This window comes from Saccostrea echinata, unplaced genomic scaffold (genome assembly GCF_033153115.1).
Source record: "Saccostrea echinata isolate AGI-Se365-2 ecotype Australia unplaced genomic scaffold, CSIRO_AGI_Sech_v1 ptg000030l, whole genome shotgun sequence".
In the NCBI taxonomy this organism is placed as follows: domain Eukaryota; kingdom Metazoa; phylum Mollusca; class Bivalvia; order Ostreida; family Ostreidae; genus Saccostrea; species Saccostrea echinata.
Window position 1 is genome coordinate 10,589,299 of NW_026889779.1, and position 27,941 is coordinate 10,617,239.

Consider the following 27,941-nt stretch of genomic DNA (forward strand, 5'->3'; position numbering starts at 1 on the left):
GGGGAGATAACAGAGAATAGGTATGCAAATAAAACATATTAACAAATACATTTCTGATGATTTAATGATTACACTATTATTCTATGACAATTATTTTATGAATGATGCTGTGTGATAGAGCTATGAAAGGATAATGAATGATTCTCCAAGGTGTTGTAAACAACCAAGGTACATAAAAAAAAAAAAACTTTCATAAAATACAAATTTACATTGGACACTGACAACATGCACAACTGAACAACTACATAAAAACTACACTAAGTATGCCATACATTTACATTTATCTGAAACGGACATACCACCCCTGAAACATGTATTATGGTAGATTAACCTGTCCTATTTTTTTAACTTGTGATCCACAGTTGGATAATAAGTTAAATTCAATTAAAACAATTCTTTCCTCGAATGCCATAAAACTGTAGGAAAATCACAAGTAATTTGAGATTACACCATTTTAGTCTGTCATAAAGAGATTCACTTTTTCTTCTTTGGTCGACCCCTATTGTCCATAGCATCAGCTTTTCTTTTCTGTCCTTTTGGGGTACCTGATTTTCCTCGTCGCCTTTTTTCTGCCTTTTCTTTTTCTTCTAGTTCCATGTTTTCTCTTTCTATCAATGTTATTAACGTATTGCACCTTCTTTGCAACTCCTGTAAGATAATTTAAAATGATAAACTTCCACACTGGCATTCTTTCCAAGTATATCTGATGTCTAATTTCTTTCAATTTTTCCCTTTCAGTTAAATCATGGTTTTATGTTAATTGAGATTGGTACTATTTTTTTTTTATTGTCTCAGTACATTCCAATATTATTATTATATAAAGATTGTTTTTTTTTCTCCCACAAGGTATATACTTGTTAATAAAATATAGTTTAACATGGAAATTGCCTACCATTGCTGTTCTTGATTTGATGAACCAGTCAAATCTGAATTGTGGAGCCTGGCGTACCGACGTCCTTAGCTCATCATACACATTCTCCTTGTCAAAGCCCAGCTTGTGTAGCATACAAATCAGAAACCTGTCCTCTTCCTCGGTGTAATTCTTGCCTTTGTTTGTACCATACTGAATTCTCAGCTGGTGGAATGGAGCTCTGTATCTGGCCATCTAAAATACAGTAAATATTACATGTATAAAGCATTCCATAATATCATTACATTGTCATCCAAAATTAAGTTTTATTTAATTCTATGAAATCACTAATTTTTCTGAGGGTTTAATTTTCATTACTTTCATGGTATGAAGAGACCCACAAATTCATGTGAATGTAAATTTCCTAATACTGTGAAAACACACATTTTTGTGGGGTCAAATTTTCGAGGTTTGAGGAAAAAATATTGGTTCAGGGGATTTGATTTCATGGTTGGGGAAGTGTTGAGTAGTTAGTTATATGTAATTTTTCATTTTCTGGTGGACATGAATTTGTGGGTCTCTTTGTACCTCGAAAAACCACAAAAATTAAACCCCCACGAAATTACTGATATCACTGTATATTATAACTGAACACTTATTCAACCACAAAATCAAACCTCCACATACTAATATTTTTTCCTCAAACAATGAAATTTTGACCCTAAGTGATTTAACAGTAAACATGTACAGTACTCTATACTGGAAAGACTGCCTCTTTAAAGTACATGTAGCTCCCCTTGTACCTTAGCATCCAGTGCCTTTTTTATGCTGATCCTGCGCTGAATCTTTGCTTCTCCACGTTCTATCTGAGCCATGATTTTCTCAATGTCAGTGAGTTCATTACAACGATCCCAAAACACCCCAGAGTATTCCATCACTTCCTCTGGTGTCTTTCCCTCAACATCACGGGCAATGCTGTCCAAGTCATCACGACCATACTTTTCATTGGCCTTGATAAACTGATTGAAATCTCTTTTGCTCCAATTGGTAAATCCCTGTTAAATGTTTCATGAATGTTTATTTTAAATATACAAAAAAGATTCAAGTACTGTAGTGTCACTTGAAAGAAATCATTCCCAAGTTTTGACCAACCCCACTTTAAAGCCTCACCAACCTCTTTGAGAAGTTCCTCCTTTTCTGCAAGCTCTTCCTCTGTTAAGACATCTGCCTCATCAATCTTACTTTGTTCTTCTTTCCTTACTCTCTCAGCATCAGCACCAAGGTCGGGATTCTTGGGGACCTGTCACAAAATGACATTTGCGATTTAAAACACAGAATATAGGATCATGCAAGAGTATTATTAAATCACAAACTTCCATTGATGATATTGACATTAATATAGTGAAAACATTATTTCATAAACACTTTCTTTAAAACCCAAATTTTAAAACTGACAACTTGTGCACACATCTTCACTTTATTTCATGTGTAAAAATTTCTGTCCATTCCATAATTTTTTGGATCAAACACGATGTACAGTGTACATCAGACTATCTAGCTTCTCGTGTCCTTTTACCCCGTAATAAAATTTGATAAGCAAAGACTTATGATCAAGTCTATCAAACCAATATTTCCTGTACTCTGAGTGCACATGAAAAATAATTTAAATTCTGCACATACCCTGTATCCTATAGACTTCCTGAAGTAGTAGATTTCCTTGTCCAGTATCTCAAACAAGCGCGGTGGGAAGAACTGGAAATCTTGTACATTGGGTTGTTTTGGAGGTCTTGGAGCCTGAATTTTAGGGAAAAAGATTATTATTGTTAATTGTTGGTAACAAGCAGCATTCCTTTTATCTAGAAAAACAGATGTTACAACCAATTAGAAGAAAAAAAAACTTAAAAGTATTTACTGCTTACCTTGGGGGCTTTGGGTTCACTGACTCGTAGAGCCTCCCTGAAGTATGCGTCAACAGCATAATTAGCTTTTCGCTCTCGTTTGGGTGGTTCAATCCAATTGCCTATCCCCTTGTGTCTCTCTCTGTAATCCTGTCCCTCAAACTGATACACACTACCCCCTTCTCCTCCTCCTGTATCCATGGTAAACGACCTCAGGGAACCCTCTCCTAGCTTGTCAAACTTAGCTTTGATTTCCTCTGTCTGCAAAATAGAGGAAATCAGTAGACAGATTTTTTAAAACTGATTTAAAATCAGAAGATAATTTTTTTTTAATTTAAAAATTTCATTGCTGATAAAATTTGTTCAAAGATAAGGAATTTTTTTTCTAATCTTTCCCATACCCTCTTCTCTCCTTTTTCGATGATAAGATCAATATCTTCATCTGTAATCTCGCTGTCTTTGGAAGCAAATACATGACTGGCCCCATGTCGGATCATGCTCAGAACTTCATCTTTCCCAAGTTTGTTTGTACTTGGGTCTACCAAACGACCTATGTTGAAAAAAGAAAGATCAAGCATTAAAGCAATGGTAAGAAAGATTAAACATGATACTGGTATCTAATGAAGTTAATCTGATAGCTTAATAGACTACATGTTCTAAACCAGCCACTTCCTCTGAGAAATAACCTTTGGCTTCTTTTCCAGTTAGATACTTTTTCGAAAACCTGAATTTAGCAATACAGGTGCCTTAATTCATGTAGCTTTAATCTGAGCTTCAATCTAAACTTCTTTGGAATGTTTGCTTGACACTGTCTTGAATGTTGCATTTTTATGGTCTATATGTTGCTAGGTAAATCTTGCAATCCACATTATGGTCTAATTCCTGTCCCTAGACCCAAAAAATGTCAAAAGCTCGACTTTTTACCCATTTTTAGTCTTGTTGCTTATAAGAGAAAATTCTACTACAATATAAACTAAATAACCCTTTTTCTTTGCAATTCCTACCCCAAGAGAACATGATTTGCAGTAGACTCATAAACAGATCTCCAATGATAGAAAATATTTTCACTCTTTTCTAAAAAAAAAAATTTAGTCAGTTGCAAAATCAACTTACCTTGCTGAATGACAATGTTATCTAAGCGCAGCTTCATCTCTGCTTTTTCCACGATTCTTTCCTCAACAGAATTTTCTGTGATGAATCGGAAAACCTTGACCTGCTTCTTCTGACCAATACGATGGGCACGATCCTAATGAAAACATGTCAAGATTCATGATTATCTTTTAAGAAAAATCAATCATTACTTTTATTGTCACATTTCATTATGTTTCTTATCCATTACACTTGACATCACAGTTAACCTCAACTTAGAGATCCAAATGTTTATTGAAGTTACATGTGGACTTATCAATATTTATTTTTCATTTTTCCTTGCCATGATCAGAACACTTTTTGCTGTAAAAGATTTCCTACTAACCATAGCTTGTAGATCAACCTGGGGGTTCCAGTCCGAGTCATAAATAATGACAATGTCTGCTGTAGCCAAATTGATACCTAATCCCCCTGCTCTTGTACTCAACATGAAGACAAATTTTGAACTGTTTGGCATGTTAAAATCATTTATGTAGTTCTGAAATAGCAAAAATACAGTGTTCAAATCTCTATAAAATGACTTAAGTAATATACTTGTACTGATATTTAGAAAGTGAAATACCCTTTCAATCTCAATAAGTGAACTGATAACTGGTGATTTAGTAGAATTTAGCAAATATCAGAATGGTAACATTACTTTAGAACAAAATGTGAAAGTTTTCATTTTTGGCTTTTAAACTTTTTTTTGTAGAAGTACATAAACATATATGAATATATGTGTAGAGTCTAACACTGTGCAGCATTCTCTCTGATATAATACCTTTATTTCTATTCAAGATTTTTTTTTTTGCAGCTTTAATTAAATCTAATTGTCAATGAATTATTTTTCCCCAGAATCACTAACTGTTCTGTCTTCATGTGGAGTTTGACCGTCCAGTCTACAGTACTCGTATCCTCTCCAATGGCAATAATCCTCTAGAATGTCCAACATCCTTGTCATCTGACTGAAGATTAGAACTCGAGAACCTGTCAATGTTAACACATTACAAAACATGATACATGCTGCTACAGTAAAAATGGGTTATAGCAAAATCTTGAGGACCTGTGAACTTTACTTCACTATATCAGTAATTCATTATAATGAATTTGTGAAGGCATATACTGTTACAGTGAATTTGCAATATTTACTTAAAGTATGACTACCGAATATGTTCAAGGAAGTATGAAATACAAAACTATACTTTATAAAGTTGAACAAGTGGTCACAGAGAGCCAGAGTGACTAAGTGACATGTTGTAGTTACACGTGGCAAATAGCTGCGTCGTATAGCTAAGTCTCTCTTTGTGTACTTAATTGTAGCACTAGGCAAGTGACAAATTATAAAAGATTACTAATACATGTAAACTGAATTTCAAATATGAATACTTACGAAAAAAAATGTCGGTTCAATATTTTTAATTTAGGTATCTTTAAAAATCTGTTAATAAATGATATAAATTTCGGTATTTTTAACATCTATGAAACATAAAATTAGGTTGCTATATCTGTAAGTCCATCATAACCATAAAATTTCACAAGAATTTGTTAAAAAATTTTCAGGGGATCCCAAAAAACTTTGCTATATCCATAAATTTGCTATGTCCATGTTCTTACTAAACAGCTCCCATACAAATTGCCTTTGTCATTATGAGACTATACAATTCATCATGCATGAGAGAAGAATACATACCCTGGGCCTGGAGTTTTGGTAGAAGTTTGTCAAGGATAGCCATTTTACCACTGTTTTCATACAGATGTTTGTCAGTGGTGTAAGGAGGACCTGTAAGACAATCATTCATTATCGATCAAAACGTATATTAGTTAGTAAATGACTCCTACTGAATCACATGTGTTTATTTTCACATTGACTATAAAACTACATCTACATGTATTCTTTAATGGCCTGTATCAAATTTACTTAGGAACTATGTTATAATGCCACACATGTGAAATATAAATTTACCTGGCTCCGCTCCATCAAAGAGATAAGGATGATTGGCACACTTCCTCAGCTGCATGAGGATGTTCAGCAGTCTCATTTTGTCCGACTTTCCAGCTCCATTGACCACATCAATATCTTTCATGAGGATCTTTGTGTACCTGTAATATCTTTCTTTTTAACATACCTGCCTCACAAAACTAAATTGCATGTATATAAGTTCCAGCTTTGTCTACACTGAAACACTTACCATTCTCTCTGCATCTTACTGAGGCCTACAAAGATCTTGATTTCCTTTTTGGGTAACAGGGCTTTCTCTACATCAGACTTTATACGTCTTAAAAGGAAAGGCCTTAAAACCTGGAATCATTAAATGCAAGTATTTTCAAATTCACTGTACTAGGGATAGCTTAGAAAACTTCTGTTTTGGTCTAATGCCAAGATCTTCAAGACAGTCATAAGTTCTTTGCATAGTAATACAACTAACAAAATAAAGGTCAAATTCTGCATCTGTATTAATAGTTTTACAATGACTGTTCCTGCCTTTTAGATTACTGATGTATTTATACATACTGCGTGAAGCCTTTCAACTAGAGCTGTGTCTCCAAAGCAGCTGTTTGTATTAAACCATGAATCAAAGTCCTACAAAACATTCAAAACAAAAGAAGTTTTTAATGCCATACAATATGAGTAAATGACACTAAGAAAAGTTCCTCTCACTTATTGTATGATTTTTAATGAGTCACTCTCATTTTTCCCTTTTCATAAATGTCCAAGAGTGCCCAAGTAATCTCCTTGAATTCATGAACACAAACTAGAAATATCACAAATCAAGGGATTCAAATTCTCTACAGCTGTCATCTGTACTTTTCCTAACAAATACTTACTTCTGAGGAGTTGAAAACATCTGGAAGAAGGAAGTTCAACAGGGCCCACAACTCATGAAGGTTATTCTGCAGTGGTGTTCCAGTCAAAAGCAACCGGTTTGTTGATTTAAATTCTCTGACAATTTCAGACAGCTGACAAGATAACACAAACGAATTGATACAAATGTACTAGATGTCATTCATAGCTGAAACTTCACCTTTTTACTGTAAGCTGAGTTTCAATGTCTTCGAAATGATACTAATGGATTTTCATACATGTATGTTAAACAAGGTATTTAAGATTTGTAAAGAAATGTTTTTGATGTTGTTAAGTAATACTAACAAAGATATTAATTAGTTAGAATTTAGCATATTAACTCACCTTTGACTTTTCATTCTTGATTCTGTGAGCTTCATCAATCACCAGATATCGCCAATTAAATTTCTTGAATACTGATTTTTCTCTGATACACATTTCATAAGAAGTAATACAAACATCCCATTCTCCTGGCATCATGACATCTCTGATAAAAGCAGTCTGACAAAAACAACACATTATACAGTTAAAACAGAAATCTCTGACTTCTAAAAAATGCAACGACATTTTCTGTTCAAATTTAAACAGTGTTTTTCTCTGTGTTAAAACCTTAATGAATGCATACCACTGTTCTTTAATGCAAACTTACTCTTTGATCCTGATTTCCAATGAGACAAACTGCCCTTAGTGTTGGACACCATCTCTTGAACTCTGCCTGCCAGTTAGCCAGAGTGGACTTTGGACAAATGACTAAGTGAGGAGAGGGAATGTGTCTGTAGTGTTTCATGTATCCAAGCAGGGAAATCGTCTGTAGCGTTTTACCAAGGCCCTACAACACACCATTCATATCTCTACAATAGGTTTCTGGTCATACATCATTCTTTTTCTTAAGCCCCAATATGAACAATGCCTTATTACATTCAAAATAGAATTGAAGTTTTGACAAGCATTGCTGTAATATGTGGAGTAATTTAGGCTAAACAGGGGATAATAAATGTTTTGCTTAAATATTACCCATTACCAATATCTTCATATAACGTTTTTTTTAATAAAATAGTATGGTATATTACTGTTGAACTTCATCATCTTGAATATCGATATCTTGAATACTATAGATATGTCGAAATGATTAGGAATTCAGAACCACTTTTGTATTTTAACCATGTTATCTCAAACCCTCAAATATCTTCAAGTTTTTACTTGGTCCCATCCAGTTTGAGATACTGAGGACAGAGGCTTGACTGTTTATTGGTATTGCATAAATCATCCCAGCAGGTAAGGTTTTTGCTACCATTTTGTGTAATTAGCATGTGTTAATATCCCGGTTTACAGTATTGATCTCTATTTGTTATTACATTCTTGTTATTATTTATAACAGTTGTGCACTCCTCTTTAACAACATATTAGTTATTACATAAAATGTTTACCATTTCATCTGCCAAGATGCCATTGATTCCATTTTCATATAATGAGATCATCCAATTTAATCCACGTACTTGATAATCCCTCATCTCTCCTGACTTGATATCTATCAGAAATTTTTTAAAAAATGTTTAAAAAAAAAAATACAAAAAAATTGTATTTGTTGCTATGAAGAATTGTCAGAATTACTAGTTTATTTCTTACGACAATTACATTCTTACACCAGTTTATTTCTTACATGAAGGGCTGTTTTCAAATCTGAATGTAGCTGCATTAGCTTTTTTACTCTCGGACAATAATTCTTCGTCCTCCTCCTGTTCTGTACGTCTATGGCGATGACTGTAATACAATAATCAGGTTCTATAATGTTTAAATTAAGTTTCTGAATCAAAGATTTCTTATTTGACTGTAACTCTACTGGTTTGTACTTAGAATTGCAAAGTAACACTGTTACAACGCACTTTGAAAAATTATGCACTTTGAAAAATTTTTTCAAAGGGCATTAATTTTGGGACCACGTTAATGCACTTTGAGAAATATGTGCACGGCTTGGTCAATATTCTTGCAAACTTTAGGTATGATAAATAATTATTTGAACCTGGTTGGATAACTTTTCGGTGATGACGTCAGGATCTGAGATATAGACGTTTTAAAGATTTTTAGGAGTTGTCTTGTTTCCAAAGGTTCTCGTAACTGTTATAAAAGGGAAATGGGTCCTAGAAATAATGGAGGAATGATTGTTTAATAGCACAGTTTCGTTTCTTTTTTAAATTTTATCTAGTCTCTAATAAGTTCGGTAGATGTAGGTGTCGATAATGACTTAATTAAAGCATCGCATTTTTCTTAGGGAAAAGGGAGCAATCATGATTTTTCCATACCATGAAAATTCTCTCTCTCTCTCTCATCTATTTTTCTATCATATTCATCTATCTATCTATTGTGAACATATATGAAACAATGGTTGACTCATTTATTTGATAATAATAAAATAAACCTTAGCCACATTAATCACTCGACTGAAATTTTTACCTCGTTCACTAATAACTTTTTCTCAAAAAGTTATGCAGTCAGATTACTTCTAAATCTGTAATTTGATATCATAAAAATGCTAGACATGTCAAATAGCATGTTTTAATTACCATGTAAATGCATTTTTCTGAGGAATCATTGTGGATACATTTGGAGTAAAGGTTATGCCGCTCTCTTCTTTAATATAATAGGGAGCGTATCTTTTTTTTTCAGGAAAGCTTATCTCAATTTTTTCGTCTATTTTACGTTAACTCAAATTTATTGAGAGAAATAATATCAGTTATGTAAATACATATATTTGTGTAGGATAGAGAGTTGGGCTGAGGGACTTTCTACCTGTCTTCTCCTCGTTCTCAATGAGGGTAGATCAATTCATCAGTTTTTCGGAAGAAATATAACAAATTAATGCTATCTATTATTAAAATCTGAGTCCAGAATATTTGTTTTTTACGTATTTTTTCAAAGTGCGTTAAGTGTCTCCATGGTAAAAAATGTTCATGTACACTCTTAACTTTGAAAAAAAATTTCAAAGTGCGTTGATTTAGTCCAAAATTTAATGCACTTTGAAAATTTTTTTCAAAGTGTGTTGATTTTGTCCCAAATTTAACGCACTTTGAAAATTTTTTTTCAAAGTGCGTAATTTTTTCAAAGTGTGTTGCCACATAGCACCTCATCAAGTATTACATTTATAGAATTTACCGTATTTTGCTGAATATAATACACACTTTTTTCCTAGAATATTTCTTTGCGAGAATGGGGTGTGTAATGTACACCATAACAGGATTTTGATGTTTCTCTTTCAGGTGAAGCATGGCTTTCATATGGACATACAGACATAGCCAATATCTTGTTGTTTACTGCTATATTTAAACCTTACGAAATTATTATTGGAACGTTAACTTGTCGAAAATTTTATATTTTTAAGGTGTTGATAGTTAAATTGGGCGTGCTTGATTTAGCTTAACTCGATGTACAAAATTGAGTTAATTCCCTTTTCAATACGTCAATTAAATTGATCAATGCAGCAGTTTTTGACTTGATGCGGCGGTGCCTGAGAAACTATTGATTAAATTTTTTTGGCCTTATTGAAATATAATTTTATCTGAAAAGATTACCACAATGCGTAACGTCGGGATAATCATTAGCTCAAAAACAAAATCAGCACATAAAAAAATTATCGTGTTTAAATTGCAGATACATTATTTCTGCAAAAATTTTCGGTAAAATTACCGCGATGTAAAAGAGTCAAGATTATCACTTGCTCGATTTTTTCTGCGTATAATACGACTGAACTGTGTTTTTTCCCCAAATTTTCAGGCCCAAAAAGGGGGGTGCATATTTTACAGAATGTGTGTCATATTCAGCAAAATATGCTGTGCATTTTGATTTTTCTACACTTGTGGAAAGTTTACTGAAATTAAACCAAAACTATATGAGGATTTACAATTTGAATCAATTTCACAGATAATTTTATTTTTAGTTATCTATTACAATATCATTCATAGAAATTGAAAATCACTATATAGAAATATGTCTACCAGAGTACCACTTTTCACTGAAAATGCAACATACTATTAATGAAGCAAAACATATGATATCTAAGCTTGCAGTGTTAAAAAAAACATGTTGAAGACATTTTTTAATAGAAATAACTGTTTTTCTTATTTCCGCTTTCTTAATCTCCTAAAATTTTAGAACTATCAGACATTTCATACAAAAACACATGATCCTAAATACTTACTCTCCTGCAGACACTAGTTTGGCCCTTTCATCTTGTTTTTTGCCCTTGGTTGGTCGACCTGGTTTCATCTTCAGTGGACTTGTAGGCGTTTTGCCACTTCCTGTTTGCCCACTACCCGTGTGCATGAAATGGGAAAATAGTTCTGTCTGCTTGAGTAAGAACTCAAATCGATTTCCCCTGTCTGTTTCCTGTGAAAGAATTTGAACATCTATTGCCTCTGACTAACAACTGAACATTTCATATACATAAAGTCCAAATATCAATTGAAGGTTTTGGTCCAATTAACCTGTAACAGGTCTGGACGATTTCCAAATATGGAAGTCAAGAAGGATAACTGAAAGTTGCTACAAATATACTTCATGTACAGGTAAAAATGTTTCTGTCCAATCAGAAAACAGCATTTTCACACACCCCAAAACAGATAAAAGAGAACATGTGCTTTTGTTTTTCTCCTCAAGAAGATATTTTTACAAAAAATCTTTTGAAGATGAAAAGGTTGAAGGAATAAGGTATCCCCCACATATTTATCATGAACAAATGAGATATTTTCATCTTGAAAAAAAAAAAACAACACATTAATGCATGTAACAAAATGTGATCGTTTATGGAGGAATAGATCACACCGTCAAAATATTATCAATTACAACATTTACCAGAAAATGCTTAAGGTTGGTAAATATAATGTTGCTTAGCCATTCTGATTTTCATCATATATGTGAAGCTTTCATGCATACAACTCTAATGCACATAAGTGTTCATCGTTTATACAACATGTACGTTTAAACATCCCGGGTTTCATGAGTGCTGAATATTGTGATATATACATAATGATGTACAGTGAAACTTCTCCAAACCAGCCCCCCTGAAAAACCGGTTCTCCCTAAACTTCGACCGAATTTATAAGTCTCGGCAAAATTTTTAACATTTTTTTTACACATAAATTCTCATAAAAACAGCCAACCCTGAAAACCGGACACCTGCCACTTTTCTAAGAACAAAATATAAGAAACATAGGTAACTTCCCCTCATTATACCAGCCACTTTTTGATTGCAAGAATTATAACTGTCATTGGCCAGAGTGGTAGTAATGACCGACCAGAGATGTGAGATGTGAAAAATACCAACCAGAAGTCAGAGGTGTGAAAAACTGCAAACAGCCTCTTAGGGATTTCTATTGTTTACCTGTGATTTGAAGGGGTAGTCATCATGCCAGGCTATGTAAGTGACCGGTCTAAGTTGTGTACACATGATTATAAGCTTCATGAATTGATAAAAATCAAACTATTGAATTAATAAAATATCAAACATATAATGAATACACAAAATATTGCAAGCCATGTTGCATCATACTTTTAAATAGACATAAGAGGCCTTAGAATTGGACACTGAAAGAAGACAAAAGCTGAGAAAAAAAATCAATAATGTTTATCAAAATATATGTTTTATGATTAAAAGAACAGAAATTTTGCTAAGAAATGTTCTAATTATTTACATTTCACTACAGTACAAAAAAAATTTATTAATGTCAGACGTGATAGGCATATACATGTAGATAGTTTAGGTAAGGAGGTGGGTTTTTTAATTGATTAATAAAGTACCTTTCCACGTTTTTTTTTTTTGTTCTTATTTAAGATTATTTAAAATTAATCTTAAAAAAGTCACCATGCAGCTATGTCGAAATTATCTTTACCAACCAGGGCTCGACATTAATTTTTTTTTTCCTACTTGTCCATTCGGACAAGTGACCAAGACATTTACTTGTCCGAACTTCAACTTCACTTGTCCGATTTTTTTTTCAATAAAGATCTAATACTGTCAATTGGAAAACTAAATAAAGTCCATTACATGTGCGTGATATTATTCATAAATACAACAAACACATAAAACAAAATTTTATCTAGACTTTCTGTCCTGACAACAACATCAATGTTCACAAGTGAATCTGTCAACATAAATTCGCAAGTTTCATGCCTTTGAGTATGCAATAAGTGAACTTCGATCCCGATCGAATGTACTGTTTCCGTATCTGAAGTACCGGTAAACTTTCAAGTCATTTTTAAATTATTTGGAGACGTCTTTACATTAAAATACACTTGTCCAATCGGACAAGTGCCCAGCAATATCCACTTGTCCGTAATTTTTTTCCACTGGTACCGGACAAGCGTTAATGTCGAGCCCTGCCAACGGAATAATTAATTTTCGTGAATCTTTAGGCCTTTGGTATACAATAGGTACCTAACGATAATTAATCATGTGTTGACCAACAATCATATGAGATGCCAATTTTATATCTTTCCTAGTATCTGGCAGATAATTCCACATGCAATGATCATCTTGTATAATTTTCTAAAGTAAATCATACTCAAAATTACTTAGTTTGAAAAGTTGTTTGTACATGTATATTGTTTATTAGAGAAATACCGACATCTTACGAACGAACGTAACTCGCCCTAACTTCCCGTATCTCGGTAGTTTTCCCGGGACCAGTTATTGCACCTAGTTTAACATTAATAAATCAGAAGAATTAAGTATATGCGTATAATAGAACGGACAGTATGTTAATGACTTTGTAAATGATAATTTCTCCTGTCTAATTTTCTGTGATCACTTACAATGTAATTAAAAGCGGACAAATAGAAGAAAATACGCCAAAATACCTAAGACGGGTTAGGAAACACATTTGTCATGCGTCAGTGGTTATACGTATATACTAGTGTCAGCTGTGTTCATTTGGGGAAGTTACGTTTTATAGCATGGATGAAATCTAAACTCACACCCTGTATAAATCCATGCAAAGGCAACAAGTTACCAGGTGATGCGATTATATAGTGTCTTGTATTTAAAAGTATACATTTATGTGCTTGTAAGAGAGAGAGAGAAAGAGAGGGAGAGCACATGCAATGGACAATAATTGTTGTAATGAATTATACAATGTAGCATTGTTTTCCAACGTTTCAGAAATCAACCATTAAAAATCAGAAAATAGTTGGCACTTCTCCGGAAAATGTAATATTTTTAAAGTGGTCGCGCGTAGATGTCTGTGTACTTGGGGAGGGAGAGGGGGTCGAAGCTCAACTAATCGAATTGAATGTCCATTTTCATTACATTTAACTAAATACATGGAATACTACGATCCATATACTACAATCCTTATGAAAGTGGAATGGGGCAATGCATGCATATGCAATAAATTTTTTTCCATATCGTATCTAGTAAAAGAAAGAGTAACTTCATAAAGAAAGAAGGGTAGGTTTTTCTTTATGCGAAATATCACTTCAAAGAAATAAACGAGCATTCATATGATAGACGGTATCTTCTTGGATGATGTATTATGTTGCAATCTTCACTTAATTTATCTGTCGGCTGCCTTTCATGATATATGTTATATCTATATAGATATGTGGATTATAAAAGCTGCAAATTATGTATTTGGGTAGGGTTCACAGACATAGCATCGTTTTTTTAAAGCTGGGGGGTGGGGGGGGGGGGGGAAGCCAGAGAAAAAAATTCAACTTACCTGAAAAACCTGACAAGCAAAATAATTAAAAAAACACCCTTCTTTCGGTACCAATTTTTTTCCCATACATTACTACATTAGCCTTATTTGACTGTACTGCAACAAAGTGGGGAGGGGGCAATGAGCCTTTCAATGAACATTTCCAACAGTAAAAAGTAATGTGTGGAAAAGGTGGGGGCAGGCCCCTCTGGGTGGTGTATATTTATTTATTTTTCTTTGTACTCAAGCTATGTACCATTATATCGTTTGTTAAGCATGCATTATTCGTCAGAATATAAAATTACAAGATACACTGTATACGTGAAGGGTAACTTTGACCCCGCACTCAGAGTAATTTCGAGCGAAGCTCTAATGTACAGGAAAAAAAACTATAGTCGAAATTATAACTTGCGTCACCTCTAAGAAAAAAAAATCCTTGATTTATTCAAGTACACTGACAAAAAGATACTGTAGTTCTCTAAATGTGAATAATTTGAAGACATCAAGTGCATGACGCTGATTCACTGAGTTGTCAAGGCATGCTTCAAATGTACATGCACACACAGGCAAATAAACAGAACAAACGAGTTTTCACTGATTCTACTGATATTTTTTTTTCATTTTTTAAAACAGTCATAAAATCTTTCTGGTAAAAGTTATATTGCTGTAGATTTATTTATTATTCATTAGTCGAATTAGAAACATATAATTTTCGTTTTTAAAAGTGGGAGGGGTTTGGGGAGCCAGAGAAAAAAATCAACTTACAAGAAAAAATCTGACATGCAAAAACAAAAACAAAAAAAACAAACAAACAAACAAACAAACAAAACAAAAACAAAAAAGGGGGTGAGGTTTAAACTCGAAAATCCTTTTTTCATGTGGGGTGGTCCAACTTTTTTAGAAAAAATTTCTTTATACATTATCATATAAAAATTAGGTCGGTAGATAGGTTATAAATTTTTTTCCAGAAAATGTCAACATTCTTATTGATGGAGAAAGAAAATTCAGGAGGAAAAATTATCGTTTCCTCAGATTAAACAAGTTTTGAGTCGGGTCATTTTTAACCAGTCGGTGAGAGCAAAGAAACAATTTTTTAAAGATAGTCTAACCTAATTTGGTTGATACCACGTGTCTGGAAGTTACTCACCGAAGCAGCATTCATGTGGACAGGGGTTACTAAGGCCAATTTCTGTTCAGCTGATTTAATTGCATTGCATTTTTCTTTGTAAAAAACTGAATATTTTAAAATGAGTGTGCATGAGTTTCATTTACAAAAACATTCTCATATATGTCACGTCAGGAATGGCTATTGATTAATTTTCTACACAGATATTGTCAGAGATGATAATTCCTTGTAATGGCTAAGAAAACTATCAAAATAAAATTAAACCCGGCTTCAATATACATGTACATGTATTATAGCCACATCATGAATCCCTGGGAAAAAAGCCGGTTCGTAATTTTTCGGCTGATAAGGCTTCTTCTTAGATATATGCGATCCTTCGATGTAATTTTGCTCCAGTCTTTGCCCCCCCCCCCTTTTCAGCTCTTTGATTTTTTTAAAATTAAATATTTCGGATTTCCAACGATTCAGCATGAGCATTACTGTAGATTCCTAAATATACGCGAGGAATAAATTATCGCGTAATTACGTGAGAAGCGCCACTCGCGAAATAAAATTACTCGCTTTTATTTTATGGTGCTTTACTGTATATAAAATCTTTAGATAAATCACCCATTCAAGAATTATTGTTCTCGCGATTTGATGCCCTTCGGCCATTTTGCGATATTAAGTACTCGCGTAAAATAAGGAATCTACTTAAGAGACATAATTTGTTTAAAGAGACACTGTGACGGACTAACAGGAAAACTGACAGAAGTAAAATTTTTGCAAGACACATGCAGATTTAATTCAATTCTTGAAAGTATTAGGTTTAAGAAAATTTCAGGTTTCAGAACCTAAAACATAGGTAATCAAAGATTACGAAGCTCACCTCGACGAATGTTATCTACATGTAAGGCAAATTTCACATCATATTTTTTTTCTAGTTAGGGTACATCCCAAGATCAATGTCCATGCAAGTTTGATTTAATTACAGACCTGCTCAAAAAACTTTTGACCTGTTTAGTAATCAAGAAAATTTTGGTCACTTCCAACATCCAAAGCAAGTCTGGAAGTTTTCATTCTTAGATGCACCATCTATGCAAGTTTAATCATAACAGGCCATAATATTATATAGCTACTCCAAAAAATTACCCTGGTCACTCATCTGGAAAATGTACATCAGATTCAGAATCCAAGGCAAGTCTGGAAGTGTCCATCCCTAGATACATCATCCATGCTAATTTGGTTAAAATATGGCTAAAATTCACTCATGTGGAAAATCTAGGTCAGATCCAGCATTCGAAGCAGGTTGGTTAGTGTACATCCCTAGATGCATCATCCATGAAAGTTTGGTCCAGGTAGGGCTTATAGTTACTTGGAAACGAGACTACTCCTAAATCTAAACCTGGTCTCACATGTGGAAAATCTAGGTCAGATCCAGCATCCGAAGCAAGTGTGGTAGTGTCCATCCCTGGATGCATCATCCATGCAAGTTTGGTACGGGTAGGGCTTATAGTTACTTGGGAATGGACCTGCTCCTAAAACTTTAACCTGGTCACTCATCTGGAAAATCTAGATCAGATCCAGCATCCGAAGCAAGTGTGGTAGTGTCCATCCCTAGATGCATCATCCATGCAAGTTTGGTCCAGGTAGGGCTTATAGTTACTTGGGAATGGACCTGCTCCTTAAACTTTAACCTGGTCACTCATCCGGAAAATCTAGGTCAGATCCAGCATCCGAAGTAAGTGTGGCCATGTCCATCCCTAGATGCATCATCCATGCAAGTTTGGTCCAGGTAGGGCTTATAGTTACTTGGGAATGGACCTGCTCCTAAAACTTTAACCTGGTCACTCATCCGGAAAATCTAGATCAGATCCAGCATCCGAAGCAAGTGTGGTAATGTCCATCCCTAGATGCATCATCCATGCAAGTTTGGTCCAGGTAGGGCTTATAGTTACTTGGGAATGGACCTGCTCCTAAAACTTTAACCTGGTCACTCATCCGGAAAATCTAGGTCAGATCCAGCATCCGAAGCAAGTGTGGTAGTGTCCATCCCTAGATGCATCATCCATGCAAGTTTGGTCCAGGTAGGGCTTATAGTTACTTGGGAATGGACCTGCTCCTAAAACTTTAACCTGGTCACTCATCTGGAAAATCTAGGTCAGATCCAGCATCCGAAGCAAGTGTGGTAGTGTCCATCCCTAGATGCATCATCCATGCAAGTTTGGTCCAGGTAGGGCTTATAGTTACTTGGGATTGGGACTTGCTCCTAAAACTTTAACCTGGGACGCCGACGCTGACGCCGACGCCGGGGGGTATAGCATAAGCTCATCTCGACTTCGTCGAGGTGAGCTAAATATCTACTTTTGTGGAGAAAAATATTAAGGAAAAATAATTTTAGTTTGCCCCAACACGAAAAAGAAAACTTAAAAGAAACACATGATATTGACTCACTATGTAACTTTAAATGCGCATCTGGTGCATCAAAATTGGCACCGTATATGATTTACATGTGCAAAGTTTAGCCAGTAGCATGAACAAAAAGGCCATTGTTTTATGTTTTTTTTTTTTTTTTAACTCTCCCTCGCCCTCTTTTTCGTTTTCGTAAGACAGAATCTTTGACTTCATGCTTCGAAATGAGACATTTTTCATTTTCCTTTTACATGTGTATTTCCCTTTTCGGAACCCCTTTGCTCGTTTAAATGTCCATTGAAATGTATTGTAGCGTCACGGTAGCGAGGTAGTTTTGAGGTATCCTGCGGGGATTTTATCTTTATTTTATCTCAATAACATTGAAGAATTAAATAATGCAACTGTGAATACAATGAACGATCCCCTTTTTTGGTTACGTTCGTTCGTAAGATGTCGGTATTTCTCTATTACAACATTAGCCATTAACACTATATTAATACTGTAATTCTGTAAGTACTGTTAATCTGCAATTCTTCAGTTTGCTAAATTCGTGGTATACCGGCCACCCCTCTAGTCCAGCCATTTCATCCAGTCTGTCAGCAGGCCGATTTAGAGAAGTTTTACTGTATACACTTTAAATGGCGTAAGGAAAGGTGTAAAATGTAGGGAAAGGGGAATGAAGATGAACGCTTTTTATCACCATAACTTACCACACATACCAGAAACTGGACAATTTTGTTATACATGGGAAATTTAATTAATAGTTCTAACTGTTGGGATTGCTACCTCATACTGACAGACTTTAACCCCACTTAGAAATTACTCTAAGCTTTCGAGTCATGTTTGTTCATAGTAGAATTGTTATATATGCTGTATGATTCCTAAATGTGCATTAAGATTTCAAAAAATTCTAAAAATTTCTTCTGAGCATATTTGGAAATCATCCAGACCTGTTTAATGCAGATTTAAAACTTAGTTGCTGAAACATATGTTGTCAGGATGAAGTCTGCAAATTGAAGGACACTCAAGTTTTTCTGTCATATAAAATATTTGACAACTTGAGATCTTCACATATAGAAAGTTGCATCTATTGAAACTGTCAATGTCCACACAAAATTAGCATATGTCATGAAAAAAAAAAATCCATTAAAATTTGTAGTTCAAATCAAAACAATTTGTGTTGAACAAGTTATTGAAATTGCACAACCTGCATTTGTGCACATGGAACTTGCAGTTTACACTTTTTTATTCCTCAAAAAAAAGAGGGAGGTTTCTCCTTTTTGTTTACAAGATTTGTAAATAAATATAGGTTGATGAAACTTATGAAACTGCCAACTTTACACTTACAATTTTGGTATCGAAATCCTCCTCATCCTTTTCTTCATTATCATTTTTTCCTTTTGGTGGATTCTTGAGTAAAACTGTTGGGCCAACCACAGGCTGAAAAAAAAAATTACAGCTGTATGTATGCCCTTCACACCTATTCTGATTCACAATCGAACTCAGTGTACTTATCTGTGTACACCAGTGCATAACACAGATACTTTTATACCATGAAATATGATCAAGAAATAAGGTGAATTTTAAACATGTACTGGGATATAAATACGGGTTGGTCAAGTGATCAAATCCCATAAAGCAATGGCACTCTCAGAAAAACATTACAGTGCCGCAGTATTAATTATATTGTTATAATCATGATAAAGATTTTTTCATTTCATTTATCAAGAAATACAAACCAAATTTTTTTAGAATTTTTTCCACAATCTTATATTATTGTCATCTCTAATGACAGCATTAAGAAACCATAAGAGACATGATCTTTTCACATTACCATCGTCATCCTTCATAATTAAAACCTCCTTATATATAGGATTCTCAAGTACCCAAACTCCGTCAGCACAACAGGGGACGAAATTAACGGGAAATACTTGCTAAATGCGAATTAAAAACAGAAATTGTGAGTTAAAAGCGACCTGTGGTCGCCAACTTTTGCGAGTAAAAAAAAAAAGAAGGTTTTTTTCGGATTTTTTTTTAGTTCCAGGGATGTGCAATTACCATTGCCTCACACCGGGGCTACCATTTTTGGGGGTCGGGCTAGTGATTTCATGCACAGAGGTAGCCCCTCAGGCTAGTAAAAATTAAAATTACCCATGTAATACATGAAAAGCACTACAGGTATTTTTGTTCACTTTTTTGCTATCAAATTCTCAAACAGTGAAAAATTTCCAGGTAGCATGCTCCTATAGTTCGTAAATCTTCATAATCTTATCCATTTTGCAATGCTACAGGGCTCGAAATCATTGATGGCCCGCTGGTCTGGGGCCGGTGAATTTTCAATCCGGGCTAGTGCATTACAGAGGGCATGTGCTCTTTGGGTCAGCATTTTTTTTTATTCATAATAAAATTCATTCACAGTCAGGCTAGTTAACTTGACAGGGTTGTGTGTCCCAACTTCTGCTGTTTCTTGTTTTTTTAAGTTGTACTTCTAAATATCACAATATAAAAAAATATTACTATTATTATTATGGTTTTGGGCCAGTCTTTTTAAAACCTACTGGCCCAGTGGGACAGTGAAAGTACTAAGCTGACCAGTAAAAACTTAAGGCGATAGCCCGAGTGACCAGTAAACAAAAATAATTATTTCTAGCCCTGTACTACCTGACTTTATTTACTTCCAAAAACGATCGTTTTTTTTCCCTAATCCGAATTTCCTCCATTCCTTTGTTTATGGTAAATGCATGTAAATATCCCATTTAATTATTTACGATCACTTAATCAACTAGAGGAAAAGTCTTATGTGATTTTCAAAAAATATATTTAAAGAGTATTAAATGATTTAAGATGAAAAAAATATGAAAGATAATTTATTTTTAAATTATTTTTGTTATTTTCAATCATAATTGATTTATATACGATTCAGTTTTTCTAGTGAGAATTAAACTCTCAACTTAAAAGAAAAATGACCATAAGACCCTGACTTTTTCAACAATAACTTATTTTTCTTTCATTGTTGGTTACTTTTTCCACTTACGTTTGAGCTAGTAACTTTTTACTTGGGGCTAGTATAGTCTGTGGGCTAGTGCTTGAATTTTTTAATTGCACACCCCTGTATCCATTCAGATTTCACCTTGTATAAAATGACCTTAATACTCACAAGGTGTAAATTAGTTTTCTGTGAAATCATTCAAATATTTCCTATGTTAATTACTATGAGAAGAAAAAAAATGCTAGTGAAAATTCAATATTGCTAGTAAAAAAAAAAATTCCACTAGTAAAATTTGCTAGTGTCAAAAAAGTTAATTTCGATCCCTGCACAAGCGAAAAACATGTTGCGTTACCTTCAGAATTATTTTTCAAATTGAATTTTAATTATAACACTTAGATATGACCTTAAACATTGTTTTTAGTTGTTGACAAAAACTTGCAGTTATCAGGCTTATATAACACTACTCAACTGATTGTATATCACATTCAGGTACCTTATGTATGAATGTAGTTCCATCACCTGGACATTTTATACAATATGCCAAAGTGTTGAAATAATTTTTCCTGTTTTTTTTTTTATTTTTCTTTTTTTCTAAAATGTATAAACATAAAAAATTAGTTTTCACAGTTTAAAGACAATATTTAATTGTTTTTGAATAAAGTAAACAACAGCATAAAAAAATTCATTAATATAACATCTTTCATATGGATAACAACACACTACTGTTATCTCCAATGTGAAGTGCACAACAGCAAATGTAGAAACTAGAAATATGTCCATAGGACATGAATGCCCCGCCAAGGGTATATTAGTAATGCAACATTTTAACACAAATTGAGAAAAGTGAGGTCAAGGTCAAAGGAAAAGTCAAGGTCAAAAAATATTGCTGCAGTTGAATAGCTTACATCAGTATGTATCAGCATATGACGTTTGATTCAGAAACTAATTTAAGAAAAGTGAGGTCAAGATCAAAGGAAAGGTCAAGATCAAAAAATGTTGATGTAGTTGAAAAGGTTACATCAGTATGTATAAGCATATGAAGTTTGATGAAAATATTATGAATGGTTTCTTTAAAACTGAGCTAAACACTAATTTAAGAAAAGTGAGGTCAAGGTCAAAGGAAAGGTCAAAGTCAAAAAATATTGATGCGATTGAATAGCTCTCATCAGTATGTATCAGCATATGAAGTTTGACACTAATTTAAGAAAAGTGAGGTCAAGGTCAAAGGAAAGGTCAAGGTCAAAAAATGTTGATGCAGTTGAAAAGGTTACATCAGTATGTATTAGCATATGAAGTTTGATGAAAATATTATGAATGGTTTCTTTAAAACTGAGCTAAACACTAATTTAAGAAAAGTGAGGTCAAGGTCAAAGGAAAGGTCAAGGTCAAAAAATATTGATGCAGTTGAATAGCTCTCATCAGTATGTATCAGCATATGAAGTTTGACACTAATTTAAGAAAAGTGAGGTCAAGGTCAAAGGAAAGGTCAAGTCAAAAAATGTTGATGCAGTTGAATAGCTCTCATCAGTATGTATCAGCATATGAAGTTTGATAACACTATCTTGAATGGTATCTTTAAAACTGAGCTAAAAACTTATTTAAGAAAAGTGAGGTCAAGGTCAAAGGAAAGGTCAAGGTCAAAAAATGTTGATGCAGTTGCATAGCCCTCATCAATATCTATCAGCATATGAAGTTTGATAAAAATATCTTGAATGGTTTCATTAAAACAGAGCTAAACATTAATTTAAGAAAAGTGAGGTCAAGGTCAAAATAAAGGTCAAGGTCAAAAAAATGTTGATGCAATTGAATAGCTTACATCAGTATGTATCAATATATGAAGTTTGATTACACTATCTTGAATGGTATCTTTAAAACTGAGCTAAACACTAATTTAAGAAAAGTGAGGTCAAGGTCAAAGGAAAGGTCAAGGTCAAAAAATGTTGATGCAGTTGCATAGCCCTCATCAATATCTATCAGCATATCAAGTTTGATAAAAATATCTTGGATAGTTTCTTTGAAACTGAGCTTTGAACAGAGCTAAACGCAAAGTGTGACGGAAGGACAGACGGAAGGACGGAAGGACAGAAGGACGGAAGGACGGAAGACGGACATGACAAACACTATATGCCCCGGCCATATTCATGGCGGGGCATAAAAAATTATATAAATCTTTTCCGAATATTTCAAAGTGAAATATCATTTAAGTAATGAGTTATCACTCCGTTATATGAGAGAGTCAACTCGTATTAAACCAGAGTCTTGTTTAAGAAAAGACATTTGCCTGTTGGTTTATAGGGTTAGGAGTCGGTCAGGTTAAGAGTTGACCAGAAACCTTCAAAAGCAACAATGTTTAAACTATCTTTGCTCTAGGGGTTTTTTTTTTGCGATTTTTTTGTCTACTAGTACCTAAAATAAACAGCAACAAGAGGCCCATGGGCCACAGCGCTCACCTGAGTAACTTTGGCCTTGCTGTTTTTCACCTGATTTCTCCCCCCCCCCCCCCCCGTAGTACTTATTGTGGCTGTGGCCCTGCCCTACCCCGGGGGTCATGATTTGAACAATTTAGAATCTACACTACCCCAGCATGCTTCCACATAAGTTTCAGCTTTTCAGGTCCAGTGGTTTTTGAGAAGAAGATTTTTAAAGATTTTTCTTATATATTTCAATGTAAAACTTGGATTCCCTATTGTGGCCCCGCCCTACCCCCGGGGGTCATGATTTGAACAATTTAGAATCTACACTACCCCAGCATGCTTCCACATAAGTTTCAGCTTTTCTGGCCCAGTGGTTCTTGAGAAGAAGATTTTTAAAGATTTTTCCTATATATTTCAATGTAAAACTTGGATTCCCTATTGTGGCCCCGCCCTACCCCCGGGGGTCATGATTTGAACAATTTAGAATCTACACTACCCCAGCATGCTTCCACATAAGTTTCAGCTTTTCTGGCCCAGTGGTTCTTGAGAAGAAGATTTTTAAAGATTTTTCTTATATATTTCAATGTAAAACTTGGATTCCCTATTGTGGCCCCGCCCTACCCCCGGGGGTCATGATTTGAACAATTTAGAATCTACACTTCCCCAGCATGCTTCCACATAAGTTTCAGCTTTTCTAGCCCAGTGGTTCTTGAGAAGAAGATTTTTAAAGATTTTTCTTATATATTTCAATGTAAAACTTGGATTCCCTATTGTGGCCCCGCCCTACCCCCGGGGGTCATGATTTGAACAATTTAGAATCTACACTTCCCCAGCATGCTTCCACATAAGTTTCAGCTTTTCTGGCCCAGTGGTTCTTGAGAAGAAGATTTTTAAAGATTTTTCTTATATATTTCAATGTAAAACTTGGATTCCCTATTGTGGCCCTGCCCTACCCCCGGGGGTCATGATTTGAACAATTTAGAATCTACACTTCCCCAGCATGCTTCCAAGTAAGTTTCAGCTTTTCTGGCCCAGTGGTTCTTGAGAAGAAGATTTTTAAAGATTTTTACTACATATTTCAATGTAAAACTTGGATTCCCTATTGTGGCCCCGCCCTACCCCCGGGGGTCATGATTTGAACAATTTAGAATCTACACTACCTTAGGATGCTTCCAGATAAGTTTCAGCTTTTCTGGCCCAGTGGTTCTTGAGAAGAAGATTTTTTAATGACCCCACCCAATTTTTGTATTTTCTTGATTATCTCCCCTTTGAAGGGGACTTGGCCCTTCATTTTAACAATTTAAACTTCCCTTCACCCAAGGTTGCTTTGTACCAAGTTTGGTTAAAATTGGCCGAGTGGTTCTTGAGAAGAAGTCGAAAATATGAAAAGTTTACAGACGGACGGATAGACAGACGGACGACGGACAACGGGTGATCAGAAAAGCTCACTTGAGCTTTCAGCTCAGGTGAGCTAAAAATGTGAACTTGCATAGCAATAGCTAAATGGAGCTATTTGAAGTACCTAAATAAAGCTAGGATAGGTAATTAAAGTTATGTTGCTAATTGTACTGATTATTCTGCACCAACTGGACTGTTAAAGCGTCTCAATATTTGATAGCCGATTTTCTGAATGTGGAAAATAACATCAAAATCGCATTCGTTTACAAACAGTGCAGAGTTTTTCTGAAAGTGGCATAGTCAGGTCCCCGTATTACAAAAGAACTTACGTCTAAGACCAAAATGTTATTTTGTGAATAACTTTCTAATTTACATTCATTTGAAAATGGCTTTAATCTTTTAAATAAAAAAAAAGGAAGTGTCTATCGGCACGACGGTCGTGCCGATTATTTTCGTTATTCGCACGACGGTCATGCTAATTACAGTTCTTATCCGCACGACACAAGAGAGATAACTCTATAGTACATTATATACACTTTTTACCAAAAATGTAATACAAAGTAAAAAGAGATGCACCTAATACACATGTAGAACTAATTATAACATACAGTAAAGTAAAATGTGCCTATGTTGAATTTTCTTCGTGAATCGTCGTGACACAGTATAATAAGAATGAATTTTTTATTCGTCCTTTATATCATCTCTTGAGTACATATAACGTACTTCTGACGTTATTTTGATTGGAAATATAAAAAATATATAGCGATTTATATTCAATAATTTTTTTTCGTTTTTATAGTGTTTATATTCTCTTTCCATAATTTTCCATTTTTCTGGAAGGTCTTCATAATCTCTCTCTCTCTACTTCTAGTATACTGTAGACTTTTTTTAATCTTGGGATTAATTAGTAACGCTATATGTGAAAATTTATCACAGCGTACAAATTTAAAAATTTTTAAGACGTGCAAAGGCAATCAAAAATTTGGATAATTTAATATCCGCGAATTGAACAGAATTCGTGATTCCGTGGAATTGTGACCCCGTGGAAAAAATAACGTTTACATTACTTCATATAGATATTATAAAATGATTAAAATATTCTGTCGTATTTCCCCTATTTCTTTTATTTTAAAAATAAATTTTATGTTAAACAGTAAATCAATTAATTTCTTATATATTCATAGAGGATTTTTTTTAGTCAATTTATGCATTATTATATACTTTGATAGTGAACATATATAGTTTCATCTAATCGTTTTCTTATTTAAGTACGTTGATCAAACTTGTTTGGAGTTTTTCAAATATACAGGAACATTTAAATTCATTCAAAAATTCTTTAAAATTAATATGATACGATAAAATCCATGTCCATGAAAGAAAAGACACTGATTTTAATTTCAGAGTAGTAAATATAAATATTTTTAAAAAAGCATGGGATAGATTCACATCTAGTCTACTTCAGTTTATTGGAATACTGAGACCGTGATCTTGATTCCGATATAATAATTCACGTGTACATGTACACGTATCAGGCGCGGATCCAGGAATTTTTTCCAGGGGGGGGGGGGGGGGATTCCACCCCAGTCAAAAGAATTAAAACCCAGAAATTTCTTGACAAGCAAAAATATATTTAAATAAAACGTAAATTCCTTTCCCAAACGTGAAAAACCTATTTCAGAGGGGGGGGGGGGGGGGTCACATTGACATCTAAAGCTTCATACCAATGTCTTTTCAGACCAACTAGGGGGTCCATGGTCACTTTTAGTTGGTTTAGTATATACATTTTATAACTCTGCAAATTCCAGGGGGGGGGGGGGTTCCTCTAGATCCGTGCATGTGTATTATAGGACGAAGCCCAGACTACCAATTATTTTGCTATAATGTACTCCTTTATAACATAAAAATTAATTTAAAGAATTTCACCGCCTCAACTCACCTGGAAAATCAGGGAAATTCGTAGTGTACAAGCCATGCTGTGACACTTCAAATAACCCCTACACTGCAATTTCAAATTCCCTTAAAATTTGAGAAGCAGATAAAAAAAAGAGAGTCTTTTTTGTACCCTTCCTAAAAGGAAAGATTCCAAGATTGTAATTTTTAAAAAATTCCAGACTTGTTTTTTCTATCTAAAATCAACCCATTCCACCCCATACACATTCCAGAGGATTTTAAAGGGGGAAAAAAACTCTATTTTTTTTTTAAATGGCACTACTTGCACAAAATGGGGTAAATTAACCATCAGTGTCAGACTGTCCAGAAGCTTTTTTTTTTTCTAATATATAAAACTGAAATTTGAGTGTCGTATTTCAGAAAATCTTAATTATGCCACGGCAAACACTCTAGCCTTTGAATGAACTAGGAATTTCTGAAGAGTTAGGGATAAGTTCACTTTTTGTGTCCGTCTAATATGTAAAATTCGCTTTGAATTTCTACACACAATAGCAAAACACCGAGTAAAAATTTATTTATACAAATAAAGTATATGCAAATATAAATAATATAAAGTTATAAACAAAAAAATTATAAAATTGTTTCAAAGTTTGTCGTGCTAATAGCCTCCGTAATCGGCACGACTGTCGTGCGGATAATAACAGTAATTGGCACGACCGTCGTGCGGATAATACCGGTAATTAGCACGACCGTCGTGCGGATAGCCTCGGCCAAAAAAGAATTAGAAAGATATTTTAATGCAAGCAGTTTTTAACAGAATCATTCATTTTGCAAGCTTTTACAATCAAACTAACCTTTTTGGTCTTAGTTGTAACTTCTTTTTTAAAACGCGCCCCAGGGTAGTGACGGAGATAAGGATTAGACGATATCCGTAGTTTGTAACAGTTTAATTAATACAAATCATATAAAACTTGATGATAACCAGCAATAACTACAACTGCATTCAACCCCAACGGTCGCCCCGTAAAATATAAAAGAAATAAAATATATATATGTAAATATGTGAGTGGTTGATAAAACTTTAAACATCATAAACATAGGATGTATGTAGTTAATATTTAAAAACGTGAAAGCATAGCAAGATACGGTACGTTTCTTAGAAGTTAAAAATGAAAGAAACATAAACCTACAGCAGTTTCCATTGGTTCCTCTGGTCCACTATCTTCTGAATCCGACATGGTCGTTTATGGATGACAAGCCCTTGCTAATATATAATTTTCTTTGTCACGTTTTCACGGTTTTGTCTGAAAAATTTCAAGCGGCTTGG

The 27,941-nt window shown here is 34.2% G+C and overlaps 1 protein-coding gene across 1 annotated transcript; it reads right to left on the reverse strand.

Moving 5' to 3' along the window:
* Nucleotides 1-46: 46 nt before the first annotated feature.
* On the reverse strand, nt 47-27,924 carry LOC133197274 (SWI/SNF-related matrix-associated actin-dependent regulator of chromatin subfamily A member 5-like). The gene is made up of 22 exons (XM_061333233.1): nt 27,805-27,924; nt 19,271-19,363; nt 10,911-11,098; nt 8,379-8,479; nt 8,146-8,246; nt 7,368-7,547; nt 7,064-7,219; nt 6,703-6,834; nt 6,389-6,457; nt 6,066-6,175; nt 5,840-5,976; nt 5,567-5,656; nt 4,742-4,863; nt 4,223-4,375; nt 3,862-3,994; nt 3,150-3,298; nt 2,770-3,009; nt 2,531-2,644; nt 2,025-2,150; nt 1,654-1,905; nt 893-1,105; nt 47-648 (listed from the first exon to the last, which is right to left on the reverse strand). Exons 1-22 carry the CDS (start codon nt 27,850-27,852, stop codon nt 475-477), a joined length of 3,081 nt encoding a protein of 1,026 aa, XP_061189217.1. The 5' UTR covers nt 27,853-27,924; the 3' UTR covers nt 47-474.
* Nucleotides 27,925-27,941: the final 17 nt, after the last annotated feature.